Raw genomic sequence first — 23,360 nt, forward strand, 5'->3', positions numbered from 1 at the left:
TAAATACCTTTAAAAAATATGTAAAGTTCGTTAGTCCAAGGACTTAATATTATACTTTGAGCCACAGATGTGGTGCTTGGTGATAGCCAGAATATAAAAGACCAGAATTTAATTATATCTATATTGTAATCTGCCTGTTAAGAAGACCATGCTGAGTGCTCACAGATTTAGGAAAACTGCACGTGCAAGAACAATGTCAAAAGACTAAAACATACTGTACCTGTCCACACTAAGGGCGCACAGGTTAAGGACTGTGATTCCCACTGATGCCTTCTGGATGAAGGGAAGGAATTTGCAAAGAAACTGTCCAAATTCTGTATTTCCAAAAGGCCAGTTCTGAGCAAGGAGCTAAAGAGAAGATACAAAATAATCAGAATATTTAAACAGTAACCCAACAAGTACATCACAATGTCTTAGACACAGCCATTGTAACCTTGAATTCTCCATACCTAAAGTGTATGCTTAACATTACGTGAATCTGGGAAGTAACTGCTACCATGGAAGCACAGAAGTTGAAAGTATACACTTAAATGTTGACCATGTGCTGTTGCAATAGTAATTTGCATTGTTAAGAGGTTTTTTTTTTAATTACTGTGAATCTGCCAGCAGTACTGAATAATGAAAATCTAACTCAAGCCTGTCATAAATGGTTGCAATTGCCATGTCCCAGAACCAGGCAGTCAAAACATAACTCAGGGTTCACAATGAAATACCTCAGAGCCAAGTTCTGATGCAGCACGCAAGTAGATTCTTGTCATCGTAAATGTACCATTGTGTAACTCATGGCAATATTCAGTGCCAGACTCTGAGGAGTGTGAAGAAAACACTGTGCATACATAATTTGTTCCATATTACATTTTAAAGGACAAGCATGCAAACGTGGGCTGTGCTTCAAGGCAGCAGAAAGGCATCCATTGGAAAGATGTGAGTGACTGAGGTTTTGAGTAGCATTTCCAAGGAGGCATTTCCATAACAAATATTAGTACAGTGATTCATGTGCACAGTTGTGAAGAATTAGCATATAAATAGTAATATTTCTAGCTATACTGTTAAAGCTTTGTCTTTGAACTGAGCTTTGATAGCAAGTACACATACAAAATGCAGGACACAAAATTATTCAGAATACTCAAATGTACAACTGGCTGCAGAGTCACAGATCTCCCTTTACTTGGGCTGACAGTAAAATGATAGATTATATTCAATGTAAGTAAGTGTAATAAATGAAAAATTACTGAGTCCATACAAAGTACTGAGCCCTAACTTAGCTATTTTAACTCAAGTAAGGGATATTTCAGCCATCATGAACAGTTCTGTTGAAAAACAAAGTCACTAAACCTTCTCACTCTTGCACTACCATTTTGTTCATCTTCTTCTCTAAGTCTGCTGCTGAGACTTTCTCAGAGGTAGGATGTTCATGTTTTGAGAGGTAGCCTTGCAACCACAAGGACTAGAAATATTCTTCAGTAGAAGCTTAGGTCCTGGAACACACTTAACTGGTAAAAGTGGGTGTATTCTAGCTGTAGAATTAGAAAAACAAATTCTGGTTGTATCTCACGACTGCAGTATTCAAAGTAAACATTTTATTTCTATTTAAATTAGTGTTAAAATGAAGCATGCTAATAATCACTACCTTTAGCAATACAAGTATGAACTGTGGGAAGTTCAAATTCACATCTGTCTTTATCTCAATTAAGGTAGGTGTTGCCTTTCTGGTTTTTCATAGCATGAGTTTTTCAGAGAACTTTGCTGTAGATTATGGACATTTATCACAAAATTCTAGATGAGTAGGAATTCATCATCTCCTCATAGTCCTGCTGGGGATTTTTTGCACCCCCTCTGTTTTATAGCCACTCATCACAATGCTGAATTACTTGTGATTTTGTCCCCCACATGATACCTCAAAAATGCTGAAAGCAGCTACACACTCCACATTGCCTGTGTCTCTCTAGGACTATATTAATATTGTCATTTGATTACTTGTATTTTAGGACAGATTTTAGCAACTCACAGCTTTCAGCCAGCTGGGTGCTAAAATTATGGGTCTAACTTATGTGTGCAAGTACCTTTGCTATGGTATCCCAGTTTAGGGCAGTCACATTTGATGAAGGCAAATCCCCCTTTTGCCAGAAGGCTAGGGATTGGATTGCTTGGATTGGTGATTTAACTCTAGCCAGTACCTTCAGTAGCAAAGGTGATAAGTTTGTATCTGCAAGCTCTTGATTAACTCCTCTGATTTTATCTGTATTTATAGACTGAATGAAATACACTGAAATTCTCCAGCAGAATTGTTTTCCAGATAGGTTTGCAGTAGTGTAACAAATGTTTGCAGAACATCTTTCTACCTTTTGCCTAGAACTCTCATATGAGGTTTTAATTTTTATCAGAAAAAAAGTGTTGAAAAAAGAAGGGATGATCAGAATCCATAGTAATTCAACCATGTGTGGTCACATGGAATTTCAGCTCCAAACTCTTGGCTGGGTTTGGGTAAAATCAGAGTTGTTCTCAGGCTGGGAAGGCTAAATTATAAATGGCACTGCCACGGAAAAGCAGCTCTAGCAGGCTTCTGTCAATCCCCTGTGCCAACCAGAGCCCCAAAACCCATTTATCATTACAGATCACACTTTAAAAGGCAACTGAAAGCCACCTATTCATTTCAGGGCCCTGACTCTGGCTGTAGCTACACCCAGCAACAGAAACGAACGAGCACTTTGTAGTGACTGTGAAACTCTGTTACTACAAGGCAAATATTAGCTTCAAAAAGAAAAGTGTTGTACTTGAAAAAGGTTCACTAACTCATTACGCCTCACGAGGAAGCTTTATCATGCTTCCAGCATGTACGCTTCAACCTCACACCCCAGGAAGCTCTCCTTTTTTGAGATTAAAAGTATTTTATTCCTTTTGTTTCTTACACTTTCCAATAATTGAAGTAATATGAGTACCAAATCATTAGACATTCTTTTCAAGTGAGTTTTAATCAAAATCCCTGGGACCAGAATTAAGGTTTTTTGATTTCAAGATTCACTTTGCAATCATTTCTGTGGGTGTACTCCATTATCACTCCACATCAGCCATGCATTCATTACTTCCCCTTGGATCAGGTGCCATGTTTTCTCTTCTGTAGATATTTTTAGTCAGCAAATCTCATCCTGTCTTTGTTTTTAGTAATTTTTGCATCAAAACAAGTCCATTTCCCTCTGTTCTGCCCTAGCATGGTATGGAAATTTCAGAGGGAAATAACACATTTATTTTGTATTAAAAAATGAGCCCAGGAGTTTAATTTAATTAATCCTGATTTACTTACGTGCAATACAAGAACTGGAACTACTGGCTTTGCTCTTTGAGTGCTTTTGCATATTTTAATATCCAAACAAAATGATTATAAAATTCTAGCAAATTGCACTTTCTCTCAAGGCTCTAGGATAGAAGAAATCAGACTGATTACTCCTATTTGTGTTCCAGTGCTCCATGAGCTGTTGAAGTGGATTGTGCTTTTGCAAACCCACTTACAAAACCTCTGAGGTTTCAAAATAAGACATGTGGCAAAAGTAACACAGTTTTCCCCTTGTGCTGTTTGCAACTTGGGAGTATTTCATACTGTGGCGCAATTCCTGAGAAAAGAGTGTAGTCAACATGTACTTTTGCACTGAAATCAGAAATCAAGATTGGTCTTTAAAAACTCCGCAAAGTGACCAGACAACCACAGCTTCCTTGAGCATCCTCCCTTCTGTGCTGCTTTATATGGCCTCTCTGCCCTGAGCTGCAGCTGGAGACAAACAAGACATCAGCACTGAGAACATTCCTTTGCAGTGATTTTTAAATGTCACTTCGTTGATTTTATTCTGCTGCTGCTGCTATTTTCTAACCCCCCTCAGTATGGTAGCTGATGTACAAAACATCAAGTCCCACTGTGCATCCCAGGCAATTTATATATAGTCTGGAAGAGAGAATGTTGTAACCCTACCACATGAGTGTTTGCCAGAGTATGCTCATGTGTACCCACAGTGTTTACCTCGTGCCAGGCTGATACTGTGTGTTTGCAGGCAGATGATGGCCCTGGAGCTCAGCCCAGAAGAGATGGACTTGGTTGGGCACTGGATATGAACTGGCTCTGAGCTGCTCTATTAAAACTCCTTTGGCTCATCGAGTGCATGTCAGGAGGTCCCCTCTCTCTGCCATGTGGCATTGAGGATGGAAGAAAAAGCTTCATACCTGCCCTTTCCTGCTCTGATGTCATTCTAGTGCTCTGGAGACTTCGCTTCCTATATCCACTTGGGACGATTGTTGGACACTCAAGGTCTGCTTCCCAGAAACTGAACTATGTTCCATACACGTAGTGCTTGCCCCTCATGCTGCCCTCATACAGGATACTCTCCTGGGTTTCATGTTCCATGATACTCCTGGAACAACTCTGGCACAACCCTGGAAGTCAGCTTCATCCCTGGAAGTTCCATCATCAGGAACAATAGAAATACTTCCTTTGTTCTGTGACTTAAGTTATACTTGTGCAGTAATGGCAGAAGGGACCAAGCCAGCAGATTTCATCCGTATAGATAAGATCCAGTTGTACAAGTGACCATCATCTCCTAACAGGGGAGCAGGAGTTACAAAACCAGTGTAGTCTGGGATGATTTTCTTTCCTTGCCACATGGCCCAGAATGAAAGACAAGGGAAATTCTTCTGGTTTTGTTAGAGCAGCACATTTGTTTTTGCTGGGGTTTATATATATATATATATATATATATATATATATTTTTTTTTTTTTTTTTTTAAGGCTAGCTTCCTCTAGAAGATACTGAGCTGTCTTGATAAAGCTCTGTCTTAAGTTGTGTTCTACAATTATATATGCCCTTGTCTGCTTCAAGGCATGGGCCAGACATGTACCTGGTGATTTGGGTGGAATCCAGGTGATATCTGTCTGAGCACAGAAGTGTCTAAATTCTATACCACCGAGTTGAGTGCATTAAGTGACAAAAGATGATGATTCTGACTGAAGTGTCTCACCTACCTCTGATCTGTAAGACTGCTTAGTTAGAAATAAGGATGTATTGAGTCCTCTGCAGTGTTTTTTGGTTGTGGTGACTCAAACAGGACCCTTCTGTCCCCATGAAGTGTCACAGGATAAGAATTCACCTTTCCCTTCTTCCTGCAACCCATATATCCAGGAGAGATTTGCATTACTGGACAAAGCTCATCCATTTCTTGCTTCACAACTCAGCTGTGCTCCACCACTTAGCAGGAAAGAGGGAAAGCTGTAAGGGTGGAGATGGAACACAGCCTGTCTCTAAATATTCCTTCCCACTGCTGACGTGAAAAACCTCAGATTTTGAAAGGAATGGTGACTAGAGGAAAGCAAAGAGTAGAGGAAAACAAAGAATGAGGGTAGCCTTTATAATGCAGGGCATAAGACCAGTATATTATGGTGAGATGATAGTTCAAGCTTCTGCCAGCTTTGGGATCATTTGTTTATTTCCTTACACTTAGGTTCACAACCCTGGCATGGTAGAGAAAACACGCTATATCTCTTCAGCTTTTCTTTGCAGGAAATACATTCCTGATTTTGCTACAACCAAGAACTGTCTTTTTTCCACTTTGGGTGGGTAAAAGACTGACTGGTTTTCTTCCTAGAAGGAAGAAACGTTGTGTGGGAATGCATGAGAACCATCAAAGGCATTTTTTTCTCTGAATTGCCCTACCAAAGCCTTTTCTGCTATTTTGCTCATCTTAGCCCAGCTGAGTAAAGGTGAAGGTAGCAGAGGGTCTCATGCCATTCACTGAATGTTTTTCTCCTGCTTAGGCAGCTGTGGAAGAGAATGTATGGTTTTTACACAAGGGAAAGTAGATTCTACTTCAAGAGATCCTGAAAAGTAAGGAAACAAATGCCCTGGTTTTGCAGCAGAACATTCTGTCTCAACTAACTGGAAAAACATCCTACGTTTTAGGTTCTTGTTAAAATGCTTATATTTATTACAAAAATCTGCTTAGCAGTAAGGCATTCCTAAAGACTCTAGGCATCTCCCCTGTGGTATTTTTGCTGTTTACAAAGCAGGATTACTTTCCACGGTGTTGGATATCTTCCCATCCTTCTAGGTAAACTGTTTCTCAAGCTGGGCTGCCCTTCTTCAGGGAAATGAGCTGCAAGGTGTGCTTATGTGCATGGTGATTTGCTGAAAGGAATTTTTTTCAATCCCTCGGCATAATATTGCCTTTGTTATTCTTCCAGCTGTGTTTTCTTTTGTGTGTTGCTAAAAAGAGTGACAGGATTTCTAAGAAGTTACTGCAGAACTGGTAAACCCTGGATATGCGCAATCAAAACAATTCCTGGTTATCTGTAGAGTTCAGATGGTTGAGAAATAAAGACAGCAAACATACTAAAATATTCTCTCAAGCCTAGAATCTCTAAGTACTGTATACTGTTTAAAATCCACAGAGCAGAGAGGCAGGCATGAGATGAGGAGCTGAAGATGAGGGAGGAGCTGTGCATTGGTAAGAACATACGTCCCACCCCCAAAACACAGCCATGAGTTAAAGGCAGAGTGCATCTTGAACTAAGACCTAGAATATAAAATCTCTTCCTTAACTGCTGCCCTGGTGTGCACATTAAACACACTGTATTAGGAAGCTACAGTTTGTAAATAGAACAGATTCCTGATGGATTTCTTTTCCCTGCTCCATTTTGGGAAGCTTCTGCCTTCAGGACTCAGTGATCAATTCCTGTGCTACCTCTGGATTTCCGCTATGTTTGGTCACTACATAGAGACATACACCCAAATAATAGGTCCTGCTTGAAGCAGGTTCTATGGATTTCTGCATCACACTGGGCTGCCCATTCATTGCTTCTTTGAAACCCTGATAAGAATTCAATGAAAGCCAGAATGCAGTTGTTGAGGCCTCAGAATTTCCTACTTATGTTGGTACTTCATTGAGAAATACACACTATACATATGAAAAATTCTGCTTTTAAAGAAAGGTTTCTTTTCTAAGTGCCCTTAACTTTTTGTGTGCTCTTGGCTTGGCTTTATACTTCTTTGTCACAAAACTATAACTGCTACAGATGCCACTTGCTCTATCAGCTACAAGATCAGTGCCAATGTGGTTGATTATCATTCCTGTGTAGCTATAATATTAATCCTGTTGGTGAAGGTGTTCAGATATGCCAAATGATTTTTGATTCAGAAGGGATTGCTCTGACACTTATGCACATGCTCTGATGTTAAAAAATGTCCATGACTAGAAATGCCTTAGCTGAGTCTTCCTTTACTGAAGACAAAACGGATGAACATGTTTGCTTGCTGTTAGCTACTTTCCATATTTAGATTTTTAATGTTCTAGGTGGACTACTCAGATTTAGATGCTGTTGCAACTAAAGTAAGAATGAATACCAATTAACTAACCAAAAATCCCCGTTTCACTCAAGGAAACATCTTGAGCTGTCTGAGCAGTGAACACTTGCTTTTTTCCTGCGTAGATGTCTTCCACTTTGTACTAGTAAAATAATTAGGAAAATGTTATTAAAGAAACAGGTGAAAAGCTGCCTAATTTGCTTCATCTACTTTATAAACTAATGGTTTAAGGAGTTAAGCATACTCTGATCTAAGGCAATGTAGTTTATGTCAGTCTTATGTAGGCCAGTTCACAAGAAATTTATATGTTCTTCTCTAAAGTGCATGAAACTGGAAGCAGAGACAGCTTGGGACTTCCCAGTAACAGTTAAAACTGAATTTTGCCATTGTAAAGGTGAGAGCCTTGGTCTAGAGTGCTCCAAGCTCCACAAGCTCAGGAAAGAGCAGTGGACAGCAATGTCTGTGGTTGAGTACCTGTTGTTGTTCCTGTTGCTCTGCTAAACTTTAGCCATGAGAGCAGCAGCGGGAACAGCCATGAGGGTTTGCCAGAGCTCAGAGCAGCCAAGGCAGCAGTGGTGCTATGAATATTCTGCTGCTGCCTTTGCACAGCCTTAGGAAACAGTGTAGTGCCTTTATGGAAAGCAGCCTTCTAAAGAAGTTTTCTTGCATTGCATCTGAATGTATTTGCTAAAAAATGCACATGGTGGTGATGAGTAATGCAGGTGATCAGCAGCTTTCAGTTAGGTGCTAATACCACCTGATACAAGAAGAGGAACCTGTCTCTTCTTCAGTACCTTAACCCTACCTCTACAGCAGCATAAAATATAAAACTTTTATTTTCTGGTCTTCTTTCCTCTGCAGAGAAATAATTCTTACTGATTCTTACAGGGCTTTAGGCTTTGACATCTTGAATGGCTGAGATGGGTGTATTTTGGGAAAAGAGGAAACTATTTGGGTGCTGGTGGTATAAAAATGTGATTGAAAATTAAATTGTCCCAGTTTGGTCTATTAAGGTTGGATTTATAACTGTCACCCTTCCTGTAAAACTCAATTTATTAAGATTTTTAATACTGATTTGATACTTCAAGTGGATATATTGTGGTAATTAAATGTAATGGAGCTTTAATACATGCAGAATATCTTCAAAGGACAGTGAATATTACACACATCTCAATCCACTTAACAATAAGGGGAACCCACTATATAATTACAGTAACTGGAGAAAGTAATGGGTGAGGTTTTGAGCCTACTGTACCACAAGGAAAGGTTAAAAATGTCAAACACCTGTGACCACATCTTTAGTTGACATAAATTACATAATTACTTATTTTCCAGCATCATATCTTTGTTAATTGTGTAAATGCATAATAGAATGAAGAAGTAAATTCTTCTGGGATCTTCCACTGCCAGTTACTATAATTTTATAGCTGTGTCTTTCTAAGGATTTGTAAAATGGATTTGAGTATCAGTAGCATTATCTACTTCTCTTTTGAAAGTAGTTTTAAAATAGTTAAGGCTACATTATGTTTCAGGAAGGTGGTTATAACTATTTCTAATACTCAGTTTTAATTACACAGTATTATACATTTTGTTCTATACAATGTGGCCATCTTAACACTGTACTGTTTGTTATTTTAATATGCAGCTGAATTCTTGTTCAGTCTAATTCTGTCTTCAGACCTGTTTTGTCCTAAAAATGAAGATCTGACCAAAAAGGTATTAAGTGTTTGACACTACTTGTTATAGAGGATACTAATATATGTTCAACATGAGGCTGACTCTGAAACTAAAAGAATCTTTTAAAATGAAGTTCAGAAGTGTACAAATTACTTTAAAACAAAAATAAAAACACTTTAATTGTTTTTCCTTAAAAGCCTATCACTTCCATTATCCAATCGCGATATTTCCAGTGGCCACCCTTCGTACTGTTACTCAACAAGAGGAGCTGAAAGATGACACCGATTTTAGGATCCCTAGTGGTACAAATAGGAATGGCATTTATTTAGCAAACTTTAAACCCAACTCCTAATGTAAGCATTACTGAATGGTTCATATGAAAAATGCTCTATAAATAGTAATTGCATTTCTTATCAGAAGTACTAGGGCTCCCTTAAAAATGTTATAAATGCTTCACAATACATGCAGCTAACCTTAGACAAAAAGGTGTTTGTATATGGTAATTTGTAAGTAATTTATTTTGAAAGTTAAATCACTGAAAAATAGCTAAAAGTTAGAATTAAGCTTTAAAGGTGATTTTAATTCTGCCTTCTTACATGTGGAAATTGGCAGACATTGATGTCAAGGGGCTGCAGTTTTGTTCATAGCATTTATTTATCCAACACTTCTCTGCAGCACAGAAATAATTTCTCATATAGGCTAAGGAAATTCCATTTGTACAGAGCTAATCAGAACCATATTTCAGCTCATCATATAAGATAGAGCAAGACAAGTGAGCCTATGGAATTCCAGAGAAGCAACAGAAAATTAATAGACAAAAATGTATTGCAAAATAATAAAGAGAATATAAAAAATATTGTTTGTTCTAAGCTTCTAAAGAATTTTCAGAAGACCATCAAAAGGCAATTCTGAAAGGCAAAATTAATTCCAAATTTTCATTCCTCTTTGTGAAAAGCAGCAGAGCCCTTGAAAGGTTAGAAAAAATTGTGTAATAAAAATGCTTGTTCTTTCTAAAACTTGGCTCTGAAAAGAACTCATGCCATTTTTCCTTAAAATTTACTATCAGATATACCATGAGAAGTGAGAATGCTGGCTTAGCAATTATCCATAAAGACACAAGGGTAATTTACCAGGGAGGACACTAATATATCATGGGAGGTGCAGTCAAAGAATCACAGAATGGTTTGGGTTGAAAGGGACCTTAAAGATCATCCAGTTCCAACCCCCCAGCCATGGACAGGGACACCTTCCACTGGACCAGGCTGCTCGGAGCCCCATCCAGCCTGGCCTTGTGCAGGCTCTGAGTCCAGCTAAGAACCCCAGTCCTATGTCCCATTAGCCATTTACCCAGCTATGGAAGACAGGTGAATCCCAAATCAGGCAGAAGCTGATCTTTCTCACCAACTCGTTAATCCAAAATACAGATATCTTATCAACAAGTTGCCAGCTTAATTTTCCAGGTGGAGTATTGAAAAGTGTGAACTAGAATTTCCATTAAATCACATCCATAATTATTTACAGTCATCCTAGTGTCAAATTCATATTATATTAAAACCAGATAAAGTTAAAAGACTTATCTGTAATTTTTACAACTGGAAGATCAGAACCAGGTGCTGCATTTCACCATAGAAAATATGCCTCTGTACAAATGTAATCTATGCACACAGAGATAATTTAAATCCATTAATTAATTCAAACTTTATGATCTTGTCCGATGAACACCTGTATTATTAAGCAGTTATGATGCCAATGTTATATAAATGCAAAATGCATCTTTTAAAATCACTGTTTCTTTTATTTTAAAATCCAAATTGAAACCACAGGGCACTAGTTAATATAAAACCATGCATTAAAATGTTTCATTTAAAACACATGTAAATAAAAGTCTTTGGAATCTTTAAGGGCTGAAATAGTGAAGAACATTTTTTCTTAATTATATGACTTAAACTTTTATTTACTAACAGAAACACTTCATGTTTCTGCTGAGAAAAGAAAGAAGTGAAATATCCTATCAGCTATGCACCTGTGTACCATCCATAAAGAGTGAGATACAAGATTACAAAATTATTTGATTATTTTCTCAGATAAGTTAATATCAATGAAATATATTTTAAAAAAGCTCAGTTCTGCTCATTCAATCGTGTTCTGGCTTGAATTATATTAGTAAATATAAATTGCATTAGAAAAAGCATTGCTTTATGGCTTTGTTCAAATAAAACACCAGGACAGGATAACTTTATACCAGATAAAAGAGTTGATGACGAGCCTTTTCACACTTTGACAAAATCAGATGAAATTTAATATTTCAGAAATGGTCTGTGATATAATTGGAATAATTTTGAGACTCTGCTATTTATGAATATTAAATGAAAACCTTAAGGCTCATCTTAACTGACATAAAGTCTCCCTGCAAAGCCATAATACGAAGCCTGCGTATCACAGGGAGTATTTTCTGTAAAAATATGAAGTAAGGATTGGATAATATAAAAATAGCAACTAGTCCATCAAGGAGGAGAACAGTTTATAAAAAGTTCTTCCCTCATAAATTCTTTTGCTAGCTATAGCAGCTATGAGAAATGAAGAGCTCCTGTGAAATGAAATGCCCAAGGCCACACTTTGGTTAAGAGCTATGAGCTACATCATCTTTAATGGGAGATACACTTTTTCTTGATGGAGGTGAGACCTGAGAGCAAGGTTTTTGTTGCAGAACAGAAAGGAGTTGTATTGTTTCCTTAAGTGCACTATTCATTGACAAAAACCCACTAAATAGAGGAGGAAGCACAGAGGAGAGCCAGCGAACCCCTAAGGAACCGCAGTTAGAATGGATCGTGGTATCCTACCTTGTACACGATGATGGGGATATCAATGACAATATAGATAAGGTCTCCCAGTGCCAGGCTGGCTATCAGTGCATTCGGGCCATTCCTCATACACTTGTTCTGGTAAATGATCCTGAGCAGAGTCGCATTCCCAACCATCCCGACGATGAAAATAGCACAGGATACCACGGTGTTAATGTACTTAAAAGTTTCAGCAATCTTAGTCTGCTGGGAGCATTTGACAGTTTGGTTGGACACCGGGGACTGCATGGTGGTGAGGAGAATGCTGGATTCCATCCCTGAGAAGGTGGAAAGGGGGTTTCCCGAGTCACTCCGATTGGCAACGTCTCTGTCAGAGCTGTCACTGAGGACAAATCCAGGGACCAGAAGCAGTAAGGAAACCCTTAAACACAAGGCTTCCATCCTGAAGTCCCCAACGAGCAAATTCAGTGAGACAAGGGTTTGGGTTTTTTCTTCAGTATTTCAGTGCAGAAGAGATACTTCTCACTTCTTCACCTGCAGAGAGAAACTGTAAGCAAAAAAAGAAAAGAAAAAAGAAGCACATAATCAGTACAACAGGTAGTCTAACACGTCCTGTTTCTCACTTAAAAGCACATATATATAAACACCTGTTTATACTCACTGTGCTGCTCTGAAATCTACATTACCCCCATTACCTGTCTGACAAAAGACAAACACAAAAAAATCCTTACGTAAGTGATAGTTTATGCAAATAAGATCCCACAAAACCCTTTTAGCTTGAGACAGAATTTGTATAGGGATGGAAAAAATAAGGTGGATGAAATTCTGTTTTAAAATAGAGTCTTGCAGGAAAAGTCGGCCTGCCTTGGAGACTGCTGAATGGTATTGTAGCTAAAATAAGAAGTTATTCTTTTCTCTTCGAAAAAGAAAGGTAACAGCACTGCATTAAAAACTACATGTAATAAATTCATCAAATTTCTGAGTATTTTTGGTATATTGCAACAATTAGTCTTTGTATTATTTTTCTCTGACTTACTACCTGGATTTCAAATTAAGACTGAAAAGACATCTATTTCAAATCAAAATCTGGATCAGATCCAAAATTCCTAAATATTAGGAGGAAGATTTTATAGTCCTAGGGTAGACCTCTGGCCAGGAAAAACCTTCAAACTTTGTGATTTGGTCCTAAGTGTAATTGCAACTCATGCTGAGTACTTATCCACAGTGAAGTTAATAATAAAAATTTAAGCTCTTTTAAAGATAAAACACATTTGACTTAGTGTTCTAAGCAACAACTCATGACATTTCCAGGTAGGGAAGAAAGCATCATAGAATCCTGCCCCAGTAAGTGGGAGTGCCTGTGTGTAACCTGCGTTGTAGGTGCTAAACCCCCAGTGAAACCAGGGATGCCACTTAAGTCCATTTTCTTGAAGCCTCGGTTTAGTTTAAGATTCTTTATTTTAACATGGCTTATATCTGCAAAACAAGACAAAGTGCTGCAGTGTTGACAAAAGAAGAGTAGAAAATAAAGTATTTATAACTTCCTGATTTCCAGGGACTCGCCTGAAGTATTTGGGAGGATCCTTTTAAATAAATTAATCCTAATTTCATTCCCTATGGGGCTATTAAATCAGAGTTTATAGCAAGACGTTTACCAGAGAAGGAAGGAGAAAATTTACTGATAGTACTTCTGGAGCAGGCACAGTATAAATATTTATTACTATTGCAGGCTTCTGTTGTGTGTGGTCTGTGGAAGTGTGTGTGTACCTCTAAACAGCAGCAGATGCGATGCTAACCGGAGTATTTCTGTCTGGCATGCAGAGTGCTGTCCCTCACAGACCAGGGATCCACCTTTCAATCCTTTTATTGCTGTATTTGAGATCAGGAACTGACCAACTGGCAGTTCCCATGGGCTTTATTTCAAAGTTTGATGTACTAAATAATAAATCCTTCTTTAATTAAATTAAATGCTGGTTGTGATGGTATCTCAGGGCACTTAGCAGCAGCATGGTGTAAGTGTTTTCACTAGAGGTTACTAAATCATACCAGAAACAACAGAGATGTTTGATGTAATTCTTTTCAGGCAAGGATTAATACTTGTATTATTTCCTGACTATGGTTCCGCAATTTACAAATGGGAGAAGTGTATCACTATTAAATGGCTTTCCCAAGTAAATGTGATGGAGCTATGAACAGAACCCACAGCCCTATCTTTTAGTCGTTAGATTAGTTTCCTCCTTACTTGGTGACTTTTTACGTGAAAATGTGATGTATGTGTCATATAAACACGGTAGTAGCACGGCAGTCACACCACCAGCATGCAGAGCTAGGAACAGCATTGCCAATTACCATCTCTTCTCTCTCCCGGAAGAAACTTTCCCCTAAGAAGCAAAACTAGAAAGTTATTAATAGACTAACTTCTAAGGGTACTTTTAAAATAGATTCCTGACAGCCCTTCATTCCTCTGTGCATACTTTAAAAGTATTTATCTTGTTACAGAATACAACGTGCAACCTGCCTCGTGAGAGTAACACACTGGCATCCCTGATAACTTTCTGTGATAAGGTAATCTAGGATTGTCCTTCTTCACACTCAGCCTGGGTACATGGAGGGTGTGAGGGTGCTCTGTTAATGTGGGAGCCACCCGCCTGTGCTGTGCCTGTGCTCCTGCAGTGCTGCAGAAGCAGCCGCGGATGCAGGGAACTAAATTCCTGACTTGCCTGGAGTATCAAGTCAGAAAAATTCCCATGCCGAGGTTCGCAAGAAGAGACCGTACTAGTGGAAATGAAATTGTTCCAAGTATTAAAGACGAGCTACGACGTTAACAGGGCTTGATCAGTGTAAGGCAGCCGAGATGCGAACCGGAGCAAATGAAGCGGAGCAGGGCAGGAAGGCACTGAAGGGGACAACGCCGGCAATGGGGATTCTCTGGGCTGTTCCCGGCGTGCGCTGCCGGGGAAGCCGTCTGCTGCTCCTTCTCCAAGGCGAGAGGAAGCACGCTCCTTGCACCACCAGCAAAGGATCAATTCCCACGTGCATTGGCAAACCAGTGCTGCCTGCCCTGCAGCCCACAGAGAGCCTCTGGCTCTGTTAAACTTTATGCAGTAACAGTTCCCCCAAGCTGCCTTGTGCCCGTCTCTTGTTCTCCTCCCTTTCTCTCTCTCACACACTCACACCCGCACACAGAGGTGCACCACCGCCACCGAATCCCTCTCCGGGGCGTTCTCAGCGGTGCGGAAGGTGCCCGCGGCTCGGGCCGGGCTATTCCCGAGGTGGCATCGGGATGGGTCTCCCGCAGCATCCCGCGCACTTCCCCCGCCGCGCCTCCCCGCCCGGCTCACCCTCATGCTTGGGGCTGCTGCCGCCGCCGCCGCCTCGGAGAATTTCCTCTGAGTGGCTTTTCCTGGGATAGTCTTACCAGATCCTCCTGCCTGCGTCTGACTGGGTGGAATTGAAAATCTCCACCTCCGCTAAATCAGTGAACGAAAGAGACAGACTGAAGAAGTCGGAGCGTCCCCTCTCCTCTGCCCCCTCCCCCAATTAAAACAAACCTCCAGCCCGAACTGAGCCCCTGCCAATGTTAAACACAAAGGCTGCCTCCCGGGCACAGGGGAACACGGAGCTCTTTAACTCTTTCCTCGCTGAAACTGAGCACAGCTGCTTTGCTGGACTGATCTAAACCCACTGCTGCAGCTGCCTGCTGACGGCACGCAGGATTCTCAGGAAGGTCTGTATCTGATCCCACCAGACGGCAGAGGAGCCATGAGCAAAACGGGGAAATCTGATTAAATAAACCGCTCTTGCTTTGCATTTGCCCTAGGGTGGGCCAGGATCAGAATCTCTGAGACAATCAGTAAAACTCTATGTGTGAGAGTTTCAAACATGCTGGATCAGTAAATGGAAACTGCTCCTGAGTTAAAGTTTCTTTGATCCATCCAGGACACACCTTGCTGATGCATCTTAGTTGCATTTACAAGGATAATAAGAGTGTGGCATTTTCTGTCATTCCTGTGTTTTCTATTACTGTTCTTCTGTCAAGACAGAGGTGCAAAAAAATTTGTGCAGAAAAAGTGGAAAGTTCATTTATACTTAATGGTATTTTCTCACAGTGAGAAAAAATGCAAGTATGTCAGAGGGAGCAGCTTGTACTGGAAAAGGTTTCAAAATCCCTTCATGCTAGCAAGTTTATGAAACTTTGAGTCCTTTGTTGAATCATTTCAGGTTTCTCATTTCCTGGCAAGTTTTCATCTGGTTGTACCACAGAAATTAGTTTCTGAACATATATGGGCTTCTTTTGAATAAAAAAGGGCAATTTTCCTAAATAAGATGCAAAAATATGTCGTCGTGAAACTGCAAAAGCAGAGCGAAAAGAATAATAGAAAATGTGATGCTAGTGGCCTGCAGAATTAAAATATCTGGCACTAAATTGTGTAAGAAAATGTTTTGAACTTGATCAGTTTTGCATAGTTAAAAGTGTGCTTCTGTAGTATGTTTGAAATCATCTGATAAATATTGAACAGGAAAAACCAGCATCTGGATCGACTGGATTAGCAGTACTTTATTACTTCTGGAAAGTCATCTCAGTTAATTGAAGTGTCAAAACACAGGATCTTTGAAGGAACATACATGTTCAGGCTGAGAATCAAAGGGAGTCTACTGTTTGCAAATCAGGTAGAAATTTAATTCAAAATCTCAGGTTGCCGTGAAGTTGAATAAATGCTGATAAGCCACTAAATTACCCATATACTACTACAAAAATTCTTTACAGTCTGTTAATTGATGCTTAGTGTTAATGATTTGCTTTGTCAAGAATCGTCTACATGGTAACTTGTTGGAAAAGCTGTTGAAGAGTTGGAAAGGCTATCATTAAAAACCATATGCACTTTCTGGAGTGCTTTATTGAATGCAATTCTTGAATTTCCTCTGTGTTCTATAAACATCGTTAAGACCCTATTCCTTTCTTGGGCCATTTGACCTTTATGTCTAAACAATTAGAGCTGTAGCAAAAAAAAAAAAAAACAAAAAAAACCAAACCAAACCAAAGCCAAAAAGTATATTTCTGATTTCATTCAAACACACATTTGTTCTTCCTATTCATACTACCATGATTCCATGCATAACTATATTTACTATTACATGAAATAAATGTAATGAAATTATCAGATTTACTATGCTGTTAAAGATCTGTTTCTAGACAGCATTTATTACCATTGTGAGTGCATCTTTTATTGCCAACCCACATAAATAATATTAGCTATTAGAAATTACTGATCTGTGTTCTTTGTTATTTTCACTGTTGCTGATTTTTAAAATTGATCTTTGTTTTGTCTTTAACCTTCTAGGTGTCTAAAGCTCAGCTGACATCATCTTAAACTAAGATAAATTCAAAAATTGTATTTAGTTGTTCCTGCTTTTATGGTGTTCAGGAAAGTAACATGGAAAAGAAAGTTTTCATGTATGAATTATGCAAAAACTGCAGTTGGAAGTGCAGCTGACCTCAGCTACTGAGGAAAGTGATAAAATACAGTTCTTTACACCAAGAAGTTTTCAGCTGTTAGAGACACTTTCACCATCATTGTAGGACTGCTATCCTGTGCGTGGAAGAATTCTTGACTGAGGACTCTGTGTACCAGTTTCAGCACAGTGAAAGTGCTTCCTCTGACCTCTTCTGTTTTGTGTCTTCAACAAACTACTTAGCTTGTCTTGCATAACTTCAGAATTCAGAGTATGGGCAACATATCAATCTCATTATAAAAAAATATACTGCATTTGCAGCTGGAGTGAAGAAGACTACCAGCATTTTGTAAAGCTATTAATTTCCATGAAGCCTTCAGGTATTAGAAAGGAATACTTTCATTTTATTGGATTGAAATGGATGTTGAGCAAATATATTACCTGTAAAGCCACTTGCCTCCTCAGATTTGGTATGAAATAGGAACATATGTTCATCAGGTCACAGAGTCCTAAATTGCATTACTGGGATTCAAAAGACCAAAATCAAAACCAGACATTGTCCATAATTGGCATTTCCATAAGTAGTCAGTTGGTGTGCTTATAATCTGTAGCATTTTCAGAAAATCGAAAGTTATTCATCACAAAGAATGTCTATTCTTTATTTAGATATTCAGAATTACTCTGAATATCTAATTACTCTGCATTCTTTCACTAGATCTCTGATAGAGTTTTTATCAGAAATAATACAAACAATAGAAAATAGGAGCTACTTGGATAATTTGGAAAAATGAACCTAGATACTGCTGGTTACAATACTGGATAACAGTTTCACTTTGAATTCAGTATCTAGATCTAGTGAACAAGAACTCAGCAAATCCAAAACTTCTCATAGAAACATGCTGATTTCAAAAATACTTATTGGGCAGGTTTTTCAAGTTTTCCTACTCCAGTTCAGTCAGAAGTTGCACCTCATTGAACAAAAAGAAGAATCATCCAAACCGTCGAGAGTATTTCTGTCTTGAGTAGATGATCTGTTCTTCAACAACAGATGCACCTATGCAGCTTCTTTAGAAGAATTCAGTTAAAAAGAGCACTCTCCAGAAAATGTAAATTCATAGAAACTCAGGGCTCATTAATTCCAGTGATCATTGAACCAGTTATTTACTTCTGTTACGTAACATTTCTGTTTCCCAGCAGCTGCTTTATTTAAATTGTATCTCTAATAATGCCATATCTATAACTCTATTTATGCGCCTAGCACAAATAAATCCACTCTCTGGCAAGGCTATCTTGCTCCCCCCTCCTTCCTTGCCCTCTCCTTTCCTCCCTCCACCTTCCTCATTTCTCTGTCTCTCTCATGTTTCCTTCATGCTAATAGAAAATTTTGGCAATTAACAATGTGAATTTCTAATTCAAAGAGAATTATAGTGAGAATGCTGTTGTATTAGTTTAATTCCATAACTGGAAAGGTGCTTGTATTAGAACATTAGAACCACTGAAATATTCCTGCCCTTGGGCTATAGGAACCTGAAACTGTGAAAGAATCAAAAGGGATAAAGGATTGAATTTTAAAGGACAAAATTGACCATGGAGCCAAACAATTAATACAGGAACAACTGCATGAGATACTGACCCCAAAAGGGAATATTAGTCAGGAACTGTGGATTGGGTGTATCTAAATTTTGCAGAATCTTGATGGAAAAGTTTGAGTAAGAAGTGAGCTTCCTGGGCCTTTAGTGTGCAGATTGGAGAAATAATAGTATGTGTTGTTAATTCCCTTCAATTACTGAGCATTTCAGATTCCTCTGGGGAGCATTTACCTACTGTGTTAAATACAATAGACTAAGAGCATTTCAGAAAAGATTTACTGGGAGAGGTAATGTTGTTGGTCTTCATTTCCATAGACGAAGCCCTAATTTTTAAGCTCTGGATTTTATCAATCTACTTGGTGGGAGGCAGTAAAGAGGAGAGAACCAGACTCTTCTCCCTCATTCTCAGTGATGGAAGAGGAAGCAAAGGCACAAGAAATGTCTTCTTGAAATACTAGAAATTAAATTTAAATATAGGAAAAATCACTTTCAGTGTAAGAATCATCAAAGAGTGACACCGGGTGCCCATAGAGGTTGGAGAATCTCCATCCTTGAAGATATTCAAACCCCAGCTGGACACAGTCCTGAGTGACCTGCTTTAGGTGGCTGGGCTCTGAGCAGGGGCATGGACTAGATGATTTCTAAGGGTCTCTTCCATTCTCAAAAGTCTGCAAAGCTGGGATTCAGTGATTCAGATGAAACTTCCATTATGTCAAGAATATTTTGACTTGAGCTCTACAATGGAGTTCAAAATTCTTCAAGTTATGTTGTTTATATTGGGAAATGATGTGGTATTGAATTGAGCAGGAACGTCACACACACACGAAAGAGGACTTGTAAGTTAAAGTCCTTTGGCAAGTTGGATATTGTCCAAAAGGATAATGTCTCATGTTTAGTGAAATATTTAGCAAAGAGTGTACTTTTTAAATATCAGCTCTATACAGAAATTATGTTCTTCTTCTCTTTTGAGGCCAAGACAGCAAAATGAGTCACTGTAGGGAGCATTTGGGGATCTTCAGCTGTTCTCATTCTTCATCCCTATTGTTTCAGGCTACCCTGAAACTGGCTGTGAGCTAAGGGAGTTCAAGGAACCTGCTCCAAAAAGACCAGTCTTCAATGGTGACAGATAAAAATATTTCTACATAAACCCCTAAATATGCAGTAAAATGAAGAACAATAAAATAGCAATATGTCACAGAAGATGCCTGTTACATAATCATGAAATGAGTGAAATTGTGCAGTGAGCAATTAAAAGCATACAAAAGAAAAAAAAAAACCCAGGAGGAAGGAAAAACAGATATAAAGATAAATCAAAATTTGATTTAAAGAACGTCAAGAAGAAGAGAATGTCTTAGATTAGAAAATCTTCCATATCTTACAAAAGTGTCAATTTGCATTTGCAGATGGGAGCCTGTATAGAACACAAGTTCTGTGATAGAGGAATGCTGTTCTGCTGCCAGATGCATCTTTTATTATCTTAAGCACTAATAAACTTGTCTAGATAAGATAGTGAGATATTAGAATACCATTTTATCTTAATCTAAATAAGGTTAAAATTATTTCTATTGGCTACTCTGCAGTGAAGCTGTTTTTCATGGAAAACCCTGACTCATCTCATTTCTTTCTAATGTTTCTACATTATCTAATTTTTGTTAGTGTAACTAAAGCTAAGTTGAAATAAGCTGCTTGTACATTTACTTTGATACAGTAAAGTCCCATTCTTATATCATTCCACATTAAATGGTTAGCATAAACTATTCCATGTATTATCTTACTGCAAGCCACATATATAGGCCTATTTACAAACTTATCATTAAGTGATAGATTCATTACAAACTTCTGTGTGTTTTTATAGACAGATAGAAGGAATTCTCTGCAATGCAATTTTGAGATAAATGTTTCTACAAAAAGTTTCATCATTATTTTCTGCTATCTAGAAAATATTGTTTATTGGAAACCAAAGCACACATTTAGGTAACTAACACGGCATTAAGACAGTGTGAATAGAAAAATCTAGCTGTGTCATACTTGAGAGAAAAGGAGCTCACAGTTCTTTAGATTTTGGTGATAAAAGCTCTCAATCCTTTAGAAAGGGATCCTTCTATTTTTATGTTCTTGCATGAGAGTGTTCCGTGTGTTTGTTTTAACAGTACAGCTGGCTCCATCTCAAGTTTGGAAAGGCTGCATTAGGATATGATTGTGTTCCTGGCCATAGGATTGGTATGATGCTGTCTCGTGTCATCATGGCCTTGCTGTGACCTGGATTTCCATTGCAACGACTTTTCCCTATTATGTGGAGGAAGTGTTTTTATGGTATTTGGCTGTGTTAATGCAGTTCAGTGATACTAAGTTTCGGAATTGTCAAGGAATCTGAATTTGTCTTGAGGATTCAGAGCATTGGGAGGCAATTAACCTTGGCTCCCTTCATTCCTCTTCCATCCCAGCTTCTTCATAGAGAGGCTTATCTCTTTTGCTGTGTTCTGTCTAATGAGAACCCCTCATATCTCCACATGTGCCTGGTAGTCCTCAGACACCGACACCACTGTTCATCAGCTGTCTTCCTTTTCCTGATCTTTGTCCCATTGTGGTTTCTCCAGCAGCTGGGAGTGTGCCCATTTCTTCATACACGGAACAGTAAATGGTTGAATTTTGCTGTTTTGCCCTTAGTGCCAGTCACAGTGCTGGGGCCTGGTGGGGTGAGGACAGACAGACAAGCCAAGTGGGAGGACTTGGCATTCCCCTTGGCTGCTGGCCATCCCTTGCTGCTCCCTGACAGACGGAGGGTGTGCTGGGAAGAAAAGAGGGAATGATTTTATGTGTCTTAGTCCAAGTATCCCAGACAAAGGATCCAACTCAGTTCTGCTATCTTTGGACAAAAATATTTCTTTCTCTGGTAACAGCAATTTTATATTGCCTTATAAAATAACTTGAAACTGAGCTGATTTCCATGTGTCACACCACTCTGAATGAACCTGTGTCTTCTCAAATAAAGGGAAATTGTGTAAAAATAAATTAATAATGCTGTTAAAATATGCCAGCATATAATCCTACATGTGTATTGTTAATTTCATTTTTATTCTTGTCACAGTCAGTACTTATAGATTGTTCAGAATATGAAATGAAAAGGAGCAAGAGATATTGTTGCCAGTCTCCCTTTCCTGGCTGATATTCCACTACAGTTATAAGGACTTTCATTTTATGATATTGGATTTTTGTCAGAAATAACATACAGAAGCAAGTATACAATAAGTCCTTTGTGTCAGGCTTTAACACAAGACTATTCTGTTTGTACAGATTAAAAGAATAAAATTTGAGACTGATTAAATTCCTGGGCACAGTGAGGTAAAAAATGATATTAGTTTTCTATGATAATTCTTATGAATATAGCCAAAAGCAAACTATTGTCAATAATTAAATAAAATAATGTACTTTAGATATCAAGCAACAGTAAGCTCAGGTTTTGTATTTTTAACTACCAACTACCCTAGTCAAAAATTTTCATCTCCTCTTGATTTAATGTGCTATTCAATTAAACTATTTAGGAAGGAGGTTAAAAATTACAACCAATAAATGCATGCAAATAGAAGTTTATGTACTCTTTGAACTAGCAAGTTTATAATTTGCATCATACCTTCCTGGGGAAGAACATCTGGAAAAACGCTTTCCATTTACTTTTGGATGTAAAACTCATCTTTTCTAACCCATGAATAAATGGTGTATGTGCGAACTTAACTCGGTCAGTTCTAATGTGGGAATGTAATGTTCTCTTTTGTCCCATGAAACCTCTGTAGTTATTTAGAATATTGAATTATGAATATACTAAACCCCAGGAATATCATTGTGGCACAGGTGCTGACAGCATACATGTCAAGCATATGGTCATGTGTTTTTTACTGCAGATCCACTAAAGTAAAAGATATTGGACTCTTGCACCACTGTTGGATCAGATTCTCAGCTGGCATAAAGGAGTGTAAACCTCTTGTTGGAACTGGAAATACATTTATTAGTATTTTCAGGGAATGATTATAGGGGGTGTAATTCCTTCCAAATCACATTAGTGGGCGTTGAAGGGACCATGCCATCATGTGCATGTCTCTCAAAATGTACCTGAAACAGGACAGCTGCTGCAATTTTCTACAAAAGCTGATCCTATTTCTTAAGAATTTTGATTCATTTGGATATTTTTTTAGTACTTCCTGACTTTTTAATGATTTTTAATTCACTAGTGGCTTTAATAATCTAGATAGGCAAGTTTTCAATAAGTGTTGAAAAAAAGTTGAAAATCAAATTTGGATTCTAAAATGTTCTGTAATTTGAAACATTAGCCTGAGAATAAAAATATTTAAAGAAATCTGCATCCAAACAGGCTTTAAGCTGAAATAAAACTATTTTGTACTGACATTCTGAATGGGCCCTACAGCTTGAGTGAGGGAATTTTTAAAAATAATTAAAAATAATATATGTGTGAAGTTACCTTAATCCCATAAAGTTTATAAGCA

General features: G+C 38.3%; 1 protein-coding gene and 1 long non-coding RNA gene across 2 annotated transcripts in view; one reads left to right on the forward strand and one right to left on the reverse strand.

Annotated features, from left to right (window-relative positions):
* EDNRA (endothelin receptor type A) overlaps nucleotides 1-15,368 on the reverse strand; it is a 33,667-nt gene extending 18,299 nt beyond the window's left edge. Inside the window, exons 1-3 of the mRNA XM_010412000.4 lie at nucleotides 15,160-15,368; nucleotides 11,858-12,365; nucleotides 221-348 (exon numbers count right to left, since the gene is read on the reverse strand). Of these exons, the coding sequence (XP_010410302.3) occupies nucleotides 221-348; nucleotides 11,858-12,259 (530 nt within the window). The 5' untranslated portion in view covers nucleotides 12,260-12,365; nucleotides 15,160-15,368. The remainder of the gene's footprint in view (nucleotides 1-220; nucleotides 349-11,857; nucleotides 12,366-15,159) is intronic.
* Nucleotides 15,369-15,468: 100 nt separating this feature from the next.
* LOC109146315 lies at nucleotides 15,469-22,623 on the forward strand. The gene is made up of 3 exons (XR_002048266.3): nucleotides 15,469-15,545; nucleotides 16,339-16,489; nucleotides 17,161-22,623. It is a non-coding gene; the product is annotated as an uncharacterized LOC109146315 (long non-coding RNA).
* Nucleotides 22,624-23,360: the final 737 nt, after the last annotated feature.

The sequence above is a fragment of the Corvus cornix genome, chromosome 4, assembly GCF_000738735.6.
Source record: "Corvus cornix cornix isolate S_Up_H32 chromosome 4, ASM73873v5, whole genome shotgun sequence".
NCBI lineage: Eukaryota > Metazoa > Chordata > Aves > Passeriformes > Corvidae > Corvus > Corvus cornix.